Below are 15,665 nucleotides of genomic sequence, written 5' to 3' on the forward strand. Positions count from 1 at the left end.
ATATATATATATATATATATATATATATAGACACACACACACACGTAATATAGCATACCAAGAGAGCAATCCATCCTCTGGGCACCTTAATTATGTGTGATCTGAAGAAGCTTTTCTCTCATTTATTGATCATTTGCATTAATGGATTATTGAAAAGCATAGAAAGCCCCTATCTGAAGTCTCAGAAATGGAGCTCTACCTCCTTAGCAACCAGGGAGATTGAAATCCTGGCTCTAAACCCTCTTGGAGATTTGGAAACCAAATTGTACTATTTCTCCTCCCCATCTTTCTTCCATGGTGCTTGCAGCCTGTCTGAGGACTCCCAATGCAGAGTTCTGGAGCATTTTGGGGAAGATTGACGATCCCCAGATGTTACTAAGCCCATTGAGCGGGTATCTAGAGGGCAGAGTCATTTGCTTTAGATTATTAGAGAGCATAAATATAATTTATCTTTTGCCTCTAGATCAGCCAGTGAAGACTGATGTCATCTGTATTCTCAGTCTCAGACAGCAAAGAGGGAATGTAAGAAGAGTTTGAGTCAAATAGTGTGTGTATTCCTTTGCCACTGCTTGTCCCTGTGCTTGTTCTGTTACTGGTATTATTGAGATGGTTATTTGCACTGTATGGAGACCATGGCTACTGTCCTCCAATGTTGTGTGTATGTGAATTGTTGAGGTCTTATAGCATGCTAGGTGTAATCAATGGGCAACTATTGTTTACTGTATGGTTGTTGTTTTTCCTCTTTTTAAGTAAAAGAAGAAAATTAACCAATATTGTTTACTAGTAATAATACTATACATTATTATGTAATAATGATTTCACAGTAAGAGTAGTGCCAGCCCCTCTACTAATAAATCTTACTCATTGCTTTTATTACCTGGCTCCTTTATTTTCCTGAGTTGATTTCCTTTTGTTATGATTTGATGTTTGGATTCTTTGTGATTCATTGTCTGGAGAAAGAGTCCTTCTGGACTGTTTCATTTAACATTTCTGGCTACTCTTTTTAACCCATTTTTCACCTTTCTATGAGCTCTGGTGGCATAATGCCTAAGGTGTTTGACTGCTAACCAGAAGGCTGGCGGTTCAAACCCACCAGCCACTCCTTGGAAGTAAGGTTGGGCAATCTATTTCCATAGTGATATCGCCTCAGAAACCCAAGGAGGGGTTGCTAGGAGTCGGATCTGACTCCATGGCAGTGCGCTTGGCTTTGGTTTGGTTTCAAATCAGTTTTCTGGTGTGGCATTTGTTTTTGAGATATGAGTCTCTGATGCCACCTAGGGGCATCTGCAAGATAGGGCTGCCAGTGTGGCTCAGATAGAGGGATTTGCTCCTTGCTGAAGGAAGGTTGGGCAATCTACTTCCTTAGTGATACCGCTTCAGAAACCCAGGGAGGGGTTGCTATGAGTCGTATCCGACTGGAAGGCAGTGAGTTTGGTTTTTTCGTTTTGGGGCGCTGAAGGGTTTGGCTGTCTTTGCTTTTTTTTTTTTTTTTTTACTTGCTTTGAGGAGAGAATCCTTGACACAGTGAAGGCAAAGGCATTTGAAAATCACGGGATTTATTTACCTTTTAAAAATATCACTTTAGCTTGAAATAAGTCAGACACGAAAGGCCAAGTATTACATGATCCTCACTTATATGAAATATCAAGAAGCCCTGGTGGCCCAGTGGTTAAGTGTTTGGCTGGTAACTGAAATGTCAGTGGTTCAAACCCACCAGCTGCTTTGTGGGAGAAAGATGTGGTAGTCTGCTCCCGTAAAGATTTATGGAAACCTTAAAAACTTCATGAGACAGTTGTACTCTGTCCTTTAGAGTTACTATGAGTCAGAATTGACTTGGCAGCTGTGGGTTTGGTTTAGGATTTTAGGCAGTGTGCCACCAGAGCGCCTTCTATATGAAACATCTAGAATGGACAAATGCATAGAGACCAAAGTTTATTTGTGGTTATCACGAATAAACCAGAGTTTATTTGTCTGAAGAGGAAGGAATGAGGAGTTATTGTTTAAGGGATACTGAGATTCTTTTTAGGGTGTTGAAAAATTTTTGGAAATGAGTAGCGGTGATGGTTGCACAAATGGTGAGTATAATTAATGCCATTGGATTGTACACTTATAAATGGTTAAAATAAAAAAAATTTGTTATATATATATTTTACCACAATAAAATTATTTTTAAAAGTCGCCTTTGCATAATGGTAATAGTAAACACTCATATGGTGTTGACCATAAACTGCACACTGTTCTAAGGGCTTTAGGTATGTTAGCTCATTTAATTCCTAAGCAATCCTCTGAGTTAGCTACCACCATCAGTACCATCATTGTTGCCTTCCCATTTTTAATAAATGAGGAAACGTAATATCTTAGTTATCTGGTACAGCTGTAACACAGATACCACAACTAAATAGCTTTAAAAGACAGAACTTTATTTTCTCACAGTACAAGAGGCTAAAAGTCCAAAATTCAAGACATTAGCTCTAGGTGCAGGCTCTCTCATTGTTGGTCCTGGGAGAGTATCCTTGTCTCAGCTTCTGCAGCCCTGGCTTTCTGTGGCCCTTTGGTCTCCGTGTGTCATCTATCTTCCCCCATTTGTGCTTCCTTATCTCTGTGTCTGTGCTGCTCCATATAAGTCAGAAGTGATCAGGTTTAGGACACACCCAACATTAATATGACCTGTTAACAAAAAACTCTATTCCCAAGTGAGATTACATCCATAGGTATAGGGGTTAGGATTCTAACACATGTTTTTAGATGGCACAATTCAATTTGTAACACTGAAGCATAGGGTGCTTAAATTGCCCAGATAGAGTTGGAGTGAGAACCTGGGCTGTCTGACTCTAGAAACTTAATACTTGACTATGTAGCATAATGCCTAAGGCACTTGACTGCTAACCAGAAGGCTGACAGTTCAAACCCACCAGCCACTCCTCGGAAGGAAGGTTGGGCAATCTACTTCCATAGTGATACTGCCTTGGAAGCCCAAGGAGGTGTCGCTATGAGTTGGGCCTGAGTCAACGGCACATAACAACAACAACAACATGCCACCATGTTATACTTCATCCCCTTGGATCTCCAGCAGCTGAAGAACCACCTTGTCTTTAATGGATTTCCTCTCGGCATCGTTACTCCTGAGCCGATGCAGAATTTCAAAGCTAGTTTTAGAGGCTGCATTGAGTAGAACACTGGGAAGCAGAAAAATCACTAAGCTGTTTTAAAGAAATATGAACCTGTTTTCTATTCGGTTCATTGAAAAGAAAACAGATGGGCAGATTCTAAACATTTCAAGAGATTTTGTTTATAGTGTAGCTGTGGTGGTCTATGTGCGCCTACAGATTAAAAATTGGGACAACCAACTTTAGTTTTTAAAAATTGATCATGTGAATCAGTATTTTTGTGCACAGAGTAGAAATGTTGATTGACATAATTTAATGTACTGGAGGAGAGAGTTCTTGAGAATGTTACATTAATATTTATTATAATGATAATATAGGATAAAGGTAAGCATTTGTAAAAGATTCTGAGTGTCTAAGTGTTGTTTTCAGAGTGCCAGAAATCAGGAATTGTCTAACAGGAAATTGTTAATTCCTAAGCAATCCTCTGAGTTAGCTAGAGAGGGAAAAATTGTTTCAGGATCGTTTTTGACCTGAACTTCCTAATCTGTATGGCTCTCTAATTCATGCATTAGAGCCTCCCCCAGCCTTCAGAATCACAGCCAGACTTATGGCCAGCAAACAGACATTATCTCCATATATATATACCATAAAGTCTATTACCTAAAGAAAAAATGTTGACCAGTGTGATGTGGAAACAAATATGTTTACCTGCCTGTATCTTTGTCTGTGTGTTTGCATGCACATGTACGTACCCACAAAGGTATATATGAACTACCTGACTCCTTTCCAAAATGTTAATACTCTTTTTATTTTTTTTTAAACTTTGTATTGTAGTTTGGGTGAAAGTTCACAGAGCAAATTAGTTTTTCCATTCAATAATTTATACGCATTTTGTTTCATGACGTTGGTTGCAATCCCTTCAAGGTAACAGCGCTCTTCCCACTTCCTCATTGGGTTCCCAGTTTCCATTCATCCTTCTTTCCTGCCCCTTCCTGCCTTCTGAGCTTTGTGTTTGGGCATATGCTGCCCTCATGGTCTTCTTAATCAAGTTATATTTAGTCTTTCCTCTTGGATACCTGTGGCTAATACAAAACACATTGGCTTCTCTTTGTTGCGCTAACTGCCATTTGCTGAAAAGCTTTTCATTAAGCTATCAATTATTAAGAATACATATGATGCACTCTTTATTAAGTGCTCTACCAGCAGCCCTGTGGTTAGTTAGGTATCATCATTCCATTTTTCAACTGAGAAAACAGAGGCTCAGAGAGGTGAAGTGAATTGTCCAATACAACACAGCTTACCGGGTGAGAGTCAGTTTGAACCCGGGTCTGTTGAACTTGAAGCCTTGCTTGTCTCATTGATGCATTCTTGCTCCTTCCCATGGGCTGATGGACCTTGTCTGTGGCCCAACTGTGGACTATCAGTGCTTTTTTAAAAGTCTGCTCATACTCATTTTTCTAGAGCTTTCTCACTATTATGTCTTTTTTTGTTCTCCACTTGTAGGCCCATAACTCTTGTATCTCCTTGTGTCTTCCAGCTTTGGAGACATGCTGTCCTTCACGCTGACCGCATTTGTGGAACTGATGGATCATGGCATAGTGTCATGGGATACATTTTCGGTGGCGTTCATTAAGAAGGTAATGCAGACTGTTATGTCCTTCTTTCATAGATCTTTTTCTCTGCTTTGAAGATATAATTGTTTTCTTAAATTATTTATGTTAAAAGGTAGGTAAGTTTTTTTCCCCAAATATGGGGCCACCCCAATTCAGTGTGAAAATGCATTTTCTCCCCAAAATATTTCTAAGGGACTTGTATGTGAGAGGGAGCTCTGGTGGTGTAGTGACTAAGGCATTTGACTGCTAACAAGAAGGCTGATGGTTCAAACCCACCAGTCACTCCTTGGAAGGAAGATTGAGCAATCTACGTCTATAGAGATACTGCCTCGGAAACTCAAGGAGGGGTTGCTATGAGTTGGGATTGACTCAATGGCAATGGTTGTATGTGACAACCCAGAGTCAAGAGGGAATCATGATGCTATGTTGTTAGTAACAGAATGCACATTCTGATTCCCTGTGCAGGACTCTGTTGATCTCAAGACTAAAGCAGAGTTCCTAGTGTCCTTCCTGAATCTTCCAACTCCAAGCTGGTGTTCAGGGAAAGAGGCAAAGTACATTGAATTTCTGTATGACCAGGTTTGAAGCAGGGATGTACGAGAAGGAGGGATGCCTGGGCTCATGATTCTAAGTCAGAGCAAGCCTGCTCTGTGTAATCATGCACAATAAATGTTTTGGACTTGACCAGCGAGGCTGATTCCACTTCCTTTGTAAGCTAATGAATGGAAAGGCAAAATGAGCCTGGTATGGGGAGAAGAGCACCATCCACATCCTCTAAAATTAAGTCGTAATTAAGACACATCTACAAACTTACAATTCTGTTTTCATTCAATTAACAAAATAGAAATAGCTCTATGCTAAATTTAGTGTTGAAATCATGGATTAATATTATTTATCAACTTACTGACTTATTTTTCCTCTTTTTGTATTTATGAAGCCGTTTATAAATGTGAATGGACTTTTTATCCATAGTGTTGTATTAGGAATGAAGAGATAATTGGAATTCATAAAGTTATTTTGCAAGTATAGATTCTTAGAAACAGTTATCAAAAATGAGGAATTTTAATAATTCTAGAAGAAGCTGTAAAATTAAAGCAAAATCCAGTAAGAGCCACCTGGCTTTTTAAACTTTTTATTTTGTAACAGTGGTACACTTAAAGAAAAGATGCAAAAAATAGTACAGAGAGTTTCTCTAGTCTTTATTCAGCATCCCCTAATGTTACCATTTTGAATAACCGTAGAACAGTGATCAAAACCAAGAAATTGGCATCAGTACAATACTAATACCTTCATTTGATTTTGCATGTTTTTCTAGTAATGTCCTCTGATTAAGGATCTTATGCAGGATCCCACATTGCATTTAGTTGTCAAGTCTCCTTCATCTCCTCCAATGGGTAATAGTTCCTCAGTTTCCCCTTTTCTTTCATGATCCTGATATCTTCAAAAAATGCTGGGCAGTTATTAGCTTGTAGAATGTCCCTCAGTTTAGTTTGTCTGAGATTTTCCCATGATTAGATTGAGGTTATGCATTTTGGGCAAGAATAATACTGAAGTGAAATTGCATCCTTCTCAGTGCATCCTATTGGGCACATGATGTTGAGATGTCTTGTTAATGGCAGCTTTAATCTTCATCACTTGGTTGAAATGGTATGTCCTAGATCTTTCCATTGTGAAGTTATTCTGTTTCTTTTTATGGTTAATCAGTATCTTAGGGGACATACCTCCTTGAATTGAATGGCACAGTATGGTTCCTTATCTGTGAATGAGAGTGTTGGAGATGGAAACCCTATATGTTAAATGGCCTGATGGATATGGAATATTTAATTAATTCTGGATCCAAGTGGGAACAGCTTTGAACCCTCTTTCGTTATATAAAGCTGAGGGAGAAGACTAAAGGGAACCACGTAGAAGCACACAAATATAGAAGAGGCTTATTTTTGCCTGTGTATGCCAGTGCTATGAATTGCTAAAAAGAAAATAAACTACTACAGTTGAGAAAGCAGAGGTAATGAAGGTGCTAAGGAATACTTTCCTTTGGTGGTGGTGGAGAATATAAGCAATAGTTGATGAGAGCAGAAAATGAATACTGCATTCTGTCATTCTAAGGCAAGTTCTAAAGAGGCAAGTCCAAATTGTAAGATACTGGATTTTTAAGGATTTTCTTTATAGTTAGAAAAATGTTAAACTCTTTGTGAATTTATGGCAGGCCTTTTCTACATCCAAATTACCTTGCTTCTCTGTTATTAAAAAAGCAGCAGTCTAGTGTGATTGTGGTTGTTGTATGCAGGCAAGTCAATTCCAACTCTTAACGATTCTATATGACAGTAGAACTGCTATTTTCTAGACTGAAATATTTGCAGGAGCAGATTACCAGGTCTTTTCTTCCACAGAAGGAATGGTGGGTTCGAACTGCTGGCATTTCAGTTGGCAGATGAGTGTTTTGACCATTGTGCCACCAGGGTTGACCACATGGTACTTAGTGTCACTTCCTCAAAATTATGCTATATTGTCATCCACACTTTCTCTCTTGATCCCCATAGCAATCCTGTGCAGAATAGAACAGATAGTCTTGTTAATTCTGTTTGGAAGACAGGGATGCAGTGAGTGGCTTGGGGAGGTTAAATGAGGTTATAGTGAGTGGAGGATGTTATTGGTCACTTGATTCAGGGTTTTTCTCTCATCACCACATATCTGTGCTTTGCAAGTGGTGGAAAGGATATTTACTGGAGCCTTGTTTAACTAGCTAGTTTTCTTGTCAGCCGACCTTGCCCTCATTAGCAGAGCTAGTGTTCTCTTCTGCTCCGAGTCTCCCTAAGATCACGTGCATGCCCCCGTTGCAGTAATTGCCACTTCACTGTGATTCTTTTGTTCATTTGACAGTCTCTTCCATGAGATCATAATCCCTAGGGGTACGGAAACTGTTTTCTTCATGATCTTATCCTCAGAGACTGTCATAGAGTAAAACCTAATCTGCTTCTGCAAAAAGAATGCAATTTGCTTTGGAAGCATTTTTTTTTTTTTTTTTTTTTAACCATACAACCTGTGGAAGAGAAGGAATATATGGTACTATATATAAATGTATTTGAAGTAAAATATCAATTATGAGCAAGACACAGAAGGATAAATTTTGTACAATCCCGTTTATATGAAATATCCAGAACAGGCAAATATACAGAGACGAAAGGTGAATTAGAGGTTTTTAAGAACTAGGAGCTCTGGTGACATAGTGCCTAAGACACTTGACTGCTAACCACAAGGTTGACGGTTCAAACCCACCAGTCATTCCTTGGAAGGAAGATTGGGCAATCTACTTCCGTAGAGATACTGCCTTGGAAACCCAAGGAGGTGTTGCTATGAGTCAGAGACAACTCGATGGCACCTAACAACAACAACAAGAACTAAGGAAGAAGCTTGGTGGCATACTGGGTAAAGCATTCAACAGGTAACCAAAAGGTCAGCAGTTTGAACCCACCAGCCACTCCGTGAGAGAAAGATGAGGCAGTGTGCTTCCATAAAGATTTAACAGCCTTGGAAACCTTTGAGTGCTATTCTATTCTGTTCTAAAGGGTCACTACAAGTTGGAATTGACTTGATGGCAGTAGGTTTGGTTTTAGGTAGGGACTAGGAAGAGGGAAGAAGGGAGTGTTACTACTTAATGGGTACAGAATTTCTGTTTGGGGTGATGAGAAAGTTTTGGAAATAGTAGTGGTGGTTGTACTACAACATGAATATAATTAATGCCACTGAATTGTGCACTGAAGAATGGTTAAAATGGCAAATTTTATGTTATATGTATTTTGCTACAATAGAAAAACATTATAAAAAATTTCAGTTACAAGTGGGAAGATGTCTTTCTTTAAATGATGTGAGTAGTGGTCAGAGAGTGACTAGCTTAACTTTCTAACTAAGAAAATGGTTTTCATTCACTGAAATCAAAATCATATTAAATATAAGGAATCACAGACTAACCAACCAGTCTTGGCAGTTTATATAAAAAATTAAATACTTTCAAGAAGGCAATACATTTAGTACATTCCATTTCCTTATTCTTAGTCATTGTATTTGCTTTGCATTGGTACTAAGAAATCCCATATATGACTCTCAAAAATTATCATCACTAAATTATTTTATACTTGATATCTTTTTGTGAGGTTAACTTTTGTTATTCATTAGCTGGACCAAATTCAGCACTTTGACAACCCAGGAATTGTATGCAGGCAACTGTCTTTAAATGGAGCTTTATCTCAACAAAAATCAACTAGGAAATGCTCTGACAAAAGATGCCTATCTCTGTGGTCTGGACTTGGCTCCCTATTAATGACAAATTCATGCCACTTTGGGAAAATATATTTTTTTCCCTGCCAGTCCCTGTCTCTTTCTTTGCTACTTAGTCTGTTTTGTTACATGAGGATCTAGATTCTGTTTACAGATTTTGGATGGAATAAATAATGTTATTTCATAGAAACTCTGCAATTTGGAATTCTTTGCTGCCAATATACAATGTTATTGTGTTTTAAAAGACTTGGCTACTTAGAGGAGAGGGTAGGGAGACATGGAGAAGAAGGAAAGGGAAAAGAAAAAAATAAAAAGTACTTTCTGTGTTAAGAGTTGGCTTTCCCCTGGCCAAGTATAACATCAGTGCCTTGTCTTGGACGGAAAGTTACATACAAATGCTCTTGAAACGTCAGCCCTGCAGGAGGACTTGGCTCCCTCTGCAAATATTTTCAGTGCCTAGACAAACATCCAGCCATTTTGGTTTAGAGACCTGGTAAGTATCACCTCTTAAAATCTTGAGAGATTTGCAGGCCTCTACTTTTAGTTGGAATCCACTCGACACTCACAACCACAACTCAGATCATTTAAAATACAGGAGTGGAGCTCCATGCTTTTCAGATTTGATAACATAGAAGAATTTTAAGATCTCATTGTAAGTGATTCTAAGAAAAACTTACATAATTTTATAGCTTTTGCCATTGATTCATGAACTGTGAAACACACTAGAGCCTTAAAAGCCACCCAAATCTTCTTCTGTTTTATTTAGGTAACATTTTTAAATGAATGAACAGCCTGTGGAGGTTGTACACATAATGATGCCACTCCTCTCTCCTCTTTTTTCTTATGATACAGGCCTACTTTCAAGAAGTCCTACTGTGGCTGGCTTAGACTGAGTCATCTATGTCAGCCAAAACTATAGAACTAGGATCAATTTAAAGGCAAAAAAAATCATTATCAAGTTTTGAGGAACAAGGAAAATAAAAATTCAACCAGACAATCTGGTACACTGCTTAGCTACACAAAGTTCTATAGTCTTCAAACCAGTCATGGAGAAGTACCCATTGACTAATGGATCTGTCTCTAGTTCTTTTGAGAAAGACAGTAAGTTAGCTTGAATCAGCCATATGCTTTGATTATTAATACTAATTAAGTTAAACTATTGGGTCATTTAAATTTCTGGTTAAAACCACAGACAAATAAAATAAAGGTAAAGAAAGAAGTTAGTTTTAAAAAGACTAGTGTCTATTCCAGAAGTGTATCTGGAATTCTAATAGTTCTATATGTCAAGGAAGAGGTAAGTTAATAGAAAAGATACATTTCAAAGAATACTGTGCTGAAAGTAAGAGATTAGTTTCATGGGAGAGAAAACCATTTTATAATAACATATGGAAATGACAAATGGAAATAGAATATGTATGTGGGGTATAAATATGCCTGAATTAGTTGATGACCACAGACTACCATTAATGACCATTGAGCAGGCCCATGGGGGAAAAGTGAGGTAATAATTTGAAGAGAACTTTAAAACCCGTTATAAGAAGGTGTTCTTCCTTTCAGAAACTACTGGGAATTGTGATTGAATTTTTTGGCAAAGGAAATACTGTTGAAAATATATTGATAAAAGTGGAGGGTAAATTATCATTTGGAGAAAACTTGAATACAGAAAATGCTGAAGAAGAATGCTGTTTGAATTGCCGAGAATGAGTAGGATTAGTATGTCAGAATTGTCCGTATTCATGCCACTTAGGGAATGGTTCAAGGGGAGGCACCACTAGTGTGTCCGTAGGGATAGAAACTAGAGAACTGGGGCATTATCAATATTGATTACGGCAAACTTGGAACAGGGTGCTAATTTGGAAGAGAAGACTTAGAAGACACTGAGTTTTATTTTCACTCCATTTAATTTTAGACTTTGTTGGAATATCCATATGGAAGTGTCCTTTTGAATGCCAATTAAGAATAAATACTTAATATACTTTATAGTGATTCTTCTGATCTATATGGCTCTGCAAAATTATAAGCTTCTTGGAGTTACAAACTGTATGGACTTTGTTCATCTTTGTATTTCCAAGTCTTTGTACAGTGCAAGCCTTTTGTATGGCACACAATCAATATATACTACCAGAATGAATCAATTAATGGATTCCAAACAAACCAACAAACAAACTAACTCACTGCTGTCAAGTCAGACCCCACTCATAGTGACCTATCCTTGGGTTTCTGAGGCAGTACCACTATAGAAGTAGATTGCCCAATCTTCCTTCCGAGGAGTAGCTGGTGGGTTTGAACCACCAGCCTTCTGCTTAGCAGTCAGATGCCTTAGGCACTACACCACCAGAGCTCTCCCAAAATTAATGGATTATTGTTGTTGTTGTTAAGTGCCGTGGAGTCGTTTCCGTCTCATAGTGACCCCATGCACAGCAGAACGAAACACTGCCTGATCCTGCGCCAGCCCCACAATCCCTGCTATACTTGAGCCCATCATCTCAGCCACCATGTCAATCCATCTTGTTGAAGGCCTCCCCCTCTTTCGTCGACCCTCCACCCTACCAAGCATGACATCCTTCTCCAGGGAATGGTCCCTTCTTACAACATGACCAAAATAGGTGAGATGAAGTCTGGCCATTCTTGCTTCCAAGGAGCATTCTGGCTGCACTTCCTCCAGGACAGACCTGTTAGTTCTTTTAGCAGTCCGTGATACTTTCAGCATTCTTCGCCAGCACCACAACTCAAAAGCATCCACTCTTCTTTTGTCTTCCTTATTCATTGTCCAGCTCTCACATGCATACGAGGCGATTGGAAATATCATGGCTTGTGTCAGGCGCACCTTAGTCCTCAAGGAGATATCCTTGCTCCTCAGCACTTGATACAGTTCCTTTGCAGTTGACTTTCCCAATGCTACACGTCGTCTAATGTCCTGACTGCTGCTTCCGTTGGCATCGATTGTAGAACTAAGCAACGTGAATTCTTTGACAACCTCAATCTTCTCTCCATTTATTGTGATGCTGCTCCTTGGTCCAGTTTTGAGGATTTTTGTTTTCTTTATATTGAGACGTAATCCATACTGCAGACTGTGTTCTTCAACCTTCATCAGTAGGTGCCTTAAGTCAACCTCACTTTCAACAAGCAAAGTTGTATCATCTGCATATCTCAGGTTGTTAATGATTCTTCTTCCAATCCTGATACCACGTTTTTCTTCATATAGTCCAGCTTCTCGGATTATTTGCTCAGCATATAGATTGAATAAGTGTGGAGACAGAATACAACCCTGACACACTCCCTTCTTGATTTTAAACCATGTAGTGTCCCCTTGTTCTGTTCGAACGACAGCCTCCCGGTCTAGGTACAGATTCCTCATGAGTACAATCAAGTGCTCAGGAATTCCCATTCTTCTCAATGTTATCCATAATTTTTCATGATCCACACAATCAAATGCCTTTGCATAGTCAATAAAACACAAGTCAACATCTTTCTGGTATTCTTTGCCTTGAGCCAAGATCTATCTGACAACAGCTATGATATCCCTTGTTCCATGTACTCTTCTGAATCCAGCTTGAACCTCTGGAAGTTCTCTGTCAATATACTGCTGCAAACGTTTCTGAATTATCTTCAGTAAGATCTTACCTGCATGCGATATTAATGATATTGTTCTATAATTTCCACATTCTGTGGGATCAAATTAATTTAGGATTAGTAAATATTAAATGAATGAAGAGAGGGAATGAAGGCTGGTAGGAAGTGAGGTCGGCAGGCTTTTAGGTGGGAAACTCATGGAGTCTTGAGGCATATCCAAACCTAATAAATTGAGACAAGAAGGGAATCCTGGGATGAGGAAAAAATTGTTGTTGTTAGTTGCCATCTAGTTGGTTCCCATTCATGGTGACCCTGTGTTTGCAGAGCAGAATTTCACTCCATAGGGTTTTCAATGGTTCTGATCTCTTGGAAGGTCTTAATTCTGATGTGCTTCTGGGTGGTTTCAAACTACCAACCTTTTGCTTAGTTGCCGAATGCTTAATACTTTATGCCACCCAGGAACTCCAAAACTTAAGGCATATACTAATCTGATAAATGAAAATAAGAAGGGGATCCTGAAAAGAGAAGAATACTAGTGGAGAAAAAAATCAGAAGTACATATTGTCAGTGAATTTCTTTATAAGTTCTTGAATTTCCTCATATGTGCCAGAATTATGCTGGGACAATGAAAAATGATTCGGTTGGTGGTAGTGGAGAAGTTGAGGAATTTTTATTCTATTTAGAAGAGGCCTAAGTTAACTAAACCAGTGTGAGCATAATTGTCTGAGAAAGATCATTGGTGGCCTTAGTGTGGTCAGTTTGATAAAGTGAAGGTGGCTGTGAGGAATAAGGCAGGAGATTAGCAGGGATAGAAACACATTTATTAGCCATGAAAGGAGCCATTGCCTTCTTTTGAGAACCTTGAAAGTATCATAATGTTCTAGTAGTTTGTATTATAAAAACAATAGCATTTTCAAATATAAAATAACCATGTTACTATACTGGTAGCCTAGTGCCTAAGGCATTTGACTGCTAACCCGAAGGCTGGCAGTTCAAACCCACCAGCCACTCCTTGGAAGGAAGTTTGGGCAATCTACTTTTGTAGTGATACCGCCTTGGAAACCAAAGAAGGGGTTGCTACAAGTCGGATCTGACTCGATGGCAATGAGTTTGGTTTTTTTTTTTTGGTATTAGCAGGAATGGGTATTGATAGCTCCACTCCCTCCCTACTTTCACCAGGGGGTGAATTGCACTAGACACAATTGGGATGGTAACTGAAAGTTGTCAGGGGGGCATTTGGAATTGTGTCATGTCCAAGGATAGGGAGGGGATGAGTAGAATGGGGCAGTTGGATGCAGAAAGGGAGAAATCGCTGTTGACAACAGGAAACAGCAAGTGTCTATTTGTGACCAAATTAGTTAGCTTTTAAGAATGCAGTCATTATGTTGATATAATAATAGCATTTTAGTGCGAGTTGTCAACAGACAGTAATAACTTTTAGTAATGCCTCTAAAATAAAACCTTTATGGTACCCATGTGTTTGACTTGCTGTGCTCCATTATTCTAACCTTTATTTCACTTCCTTCTTACATTGTGATTTGTGATGTTTGAGACCTTAGTGCTTAATTCCTTGGGGGATGTGTTGTAGAGCTTCAGCTATTATTTTAACTTTTGTTGTTGTTGTTGTTATTTGCCGTCGAGTCGGCCCCGACTCATAGCGACCCCTCCTTGGGTTTCCGAGGCAGTATCACTACGGAAGTAGGATTGCCCAACCTTCCTTCCGAGGAGTGGCTGGTGGGTTTGAACCGCCAGCCTTCTGGTTAGCAGTCAAGTGCCTTAGCCACTATGCTACCAGAGCTCCTATTTTAACTTTTAGCACTGCTAATTTAGATATTTTCCTGTTTGCTAAATTTGAGAGAGATGAGAAGAATTTATTTTAACCATAATAAATTGGAAAAATTGAGGGAAGGGCTTTTGGTTAAGGAAAGCAAAGAGAGTAGCCAGTGATTGCAAAGTTGCCAGTTGAACTGTGTTGACAAGTGTGATTTGTGCAAGTCCCTAAGAATGTAACAACATTGAAAATCATTGACCATGTGGATGAAGGAGTTGTCTGGGAATGGAAGAAGAATAACTATCAGTATATGCCCAAATTACCATCTCAGAGAAATACATAAATATACATGTTGAAATCATTTGTCCCTGAAAGCTGAAACTCAGAATACTTGACTGCTAACCAGAAGGCTGTCAGTTCAAACCTACCAGCCACTCCTCAGAAGGAAGATGGGGCAATCTACTTCCGTAATGATACTGCCTCGGAAACCCAAGGAGGGGTCGCTATGAGTTGGGTCCGACTAGACGACATATAACAACAATAACAGCATCATTGAATTTAAAAATAGGGTCTAAATACTGTTTTTTAATGATGTCATGAGCAATCATTGTTGACTTGATGTGTTCTTTGCCAGTTTGCTGTAATTCCTGGTAATTTACATCCTTCATGTGTGAAGTTTCTCAAGTATTTTTCCTATTTCCTTTATTTGTTCCCTTCTGTACATCTCTGCTCTGCTTACCACAAGCAGTCAATTGTGTCTCCCTTGGATTTTCAGATAGCAAGTTTTGTGAACAAATCAGCCATAGACATCTCAATCCTACAGAGGTCCTTGGCCATTTTGGAGTCGATGGTGCTTAATAGCCATGACCTGTACCAGAAGGTGGCACAAGAGATCACTATTGGCCAACTGATTCCACATCTTCAAGGGTAAGCATACATACACTTCGGTGGGGAGGGGAAGGGCTTCAGGGAAAGAGTCCTGCCTAATTTTTCATGTTGGTTTTATTAAATGCATAGTAAAAAAAAAGTCTTGGTTTGGTATATAACTGAACCACCTACCACTTTTGTCCCTGCCACCCAGAAATGGCATGATCAGTTCCCCTTTTCTCCACCCTGGATGAGTTTCATGTCTGGTTTTGGTACTGCTCTGTCCCCAGTGCCTGGCACTTAATCAGCTCTCAATTTTTATGAATATTGGTAGGCATCAGTAGAGACTTACATTTTTCTTTTGGACTTTATTTTATTATTATTATTATTGTTATAAAAATATATATAATGGGGGGCAAGATGGCGGACTAGGCAGAAGGATTGCACAGACCCTCTTCA

At 39.0% G+C, this 15,665-nt stretch overlaps 1 protein-coding gene across 1 annotated transcript in view; it reads left to right on the forward strand.

The window, feature by feature from the left end:
- The window catches only part of ELMO1 (engulfment and cell motility 1), a 679,198-nt gene that overhangs the window by 146,306 nt on the left and 517,227 nt on the right, over window positions 1–15,665 (forward strand). The window contains exons 7-8 of the mRNA XM_007950092.1: window positions 4,645–4,744; window positions 15,115–15,266. Coding sequence (XP_007948283.1) covers window positions 4,645–4,744; window positions 15,115–15,266 — 252 coding nt within the window. The remainder of the gene's footprint in view (window positions 1–4,644; window positions 4,745–15,114; window positions 15,267–15,665) is intronic.

Source organism: Orycteropus afer, unplaced genomic scaffold (assembly GCF_000298275.1).
Source record: "Orycteropus afer afer isolate SDZICR_OR568_19922 unplaced genomic scaffold, OryAfe1.0 scaffold00263, whole genome shotgun sequence".
Classification (NCBI taxonomy): domain Eukaryota; kingdom Metazoa; phylum Chordata; class Mammalia; order Tubulidentata; family Orycteropodidae; genus Orycteropus; species Orycteropus afer.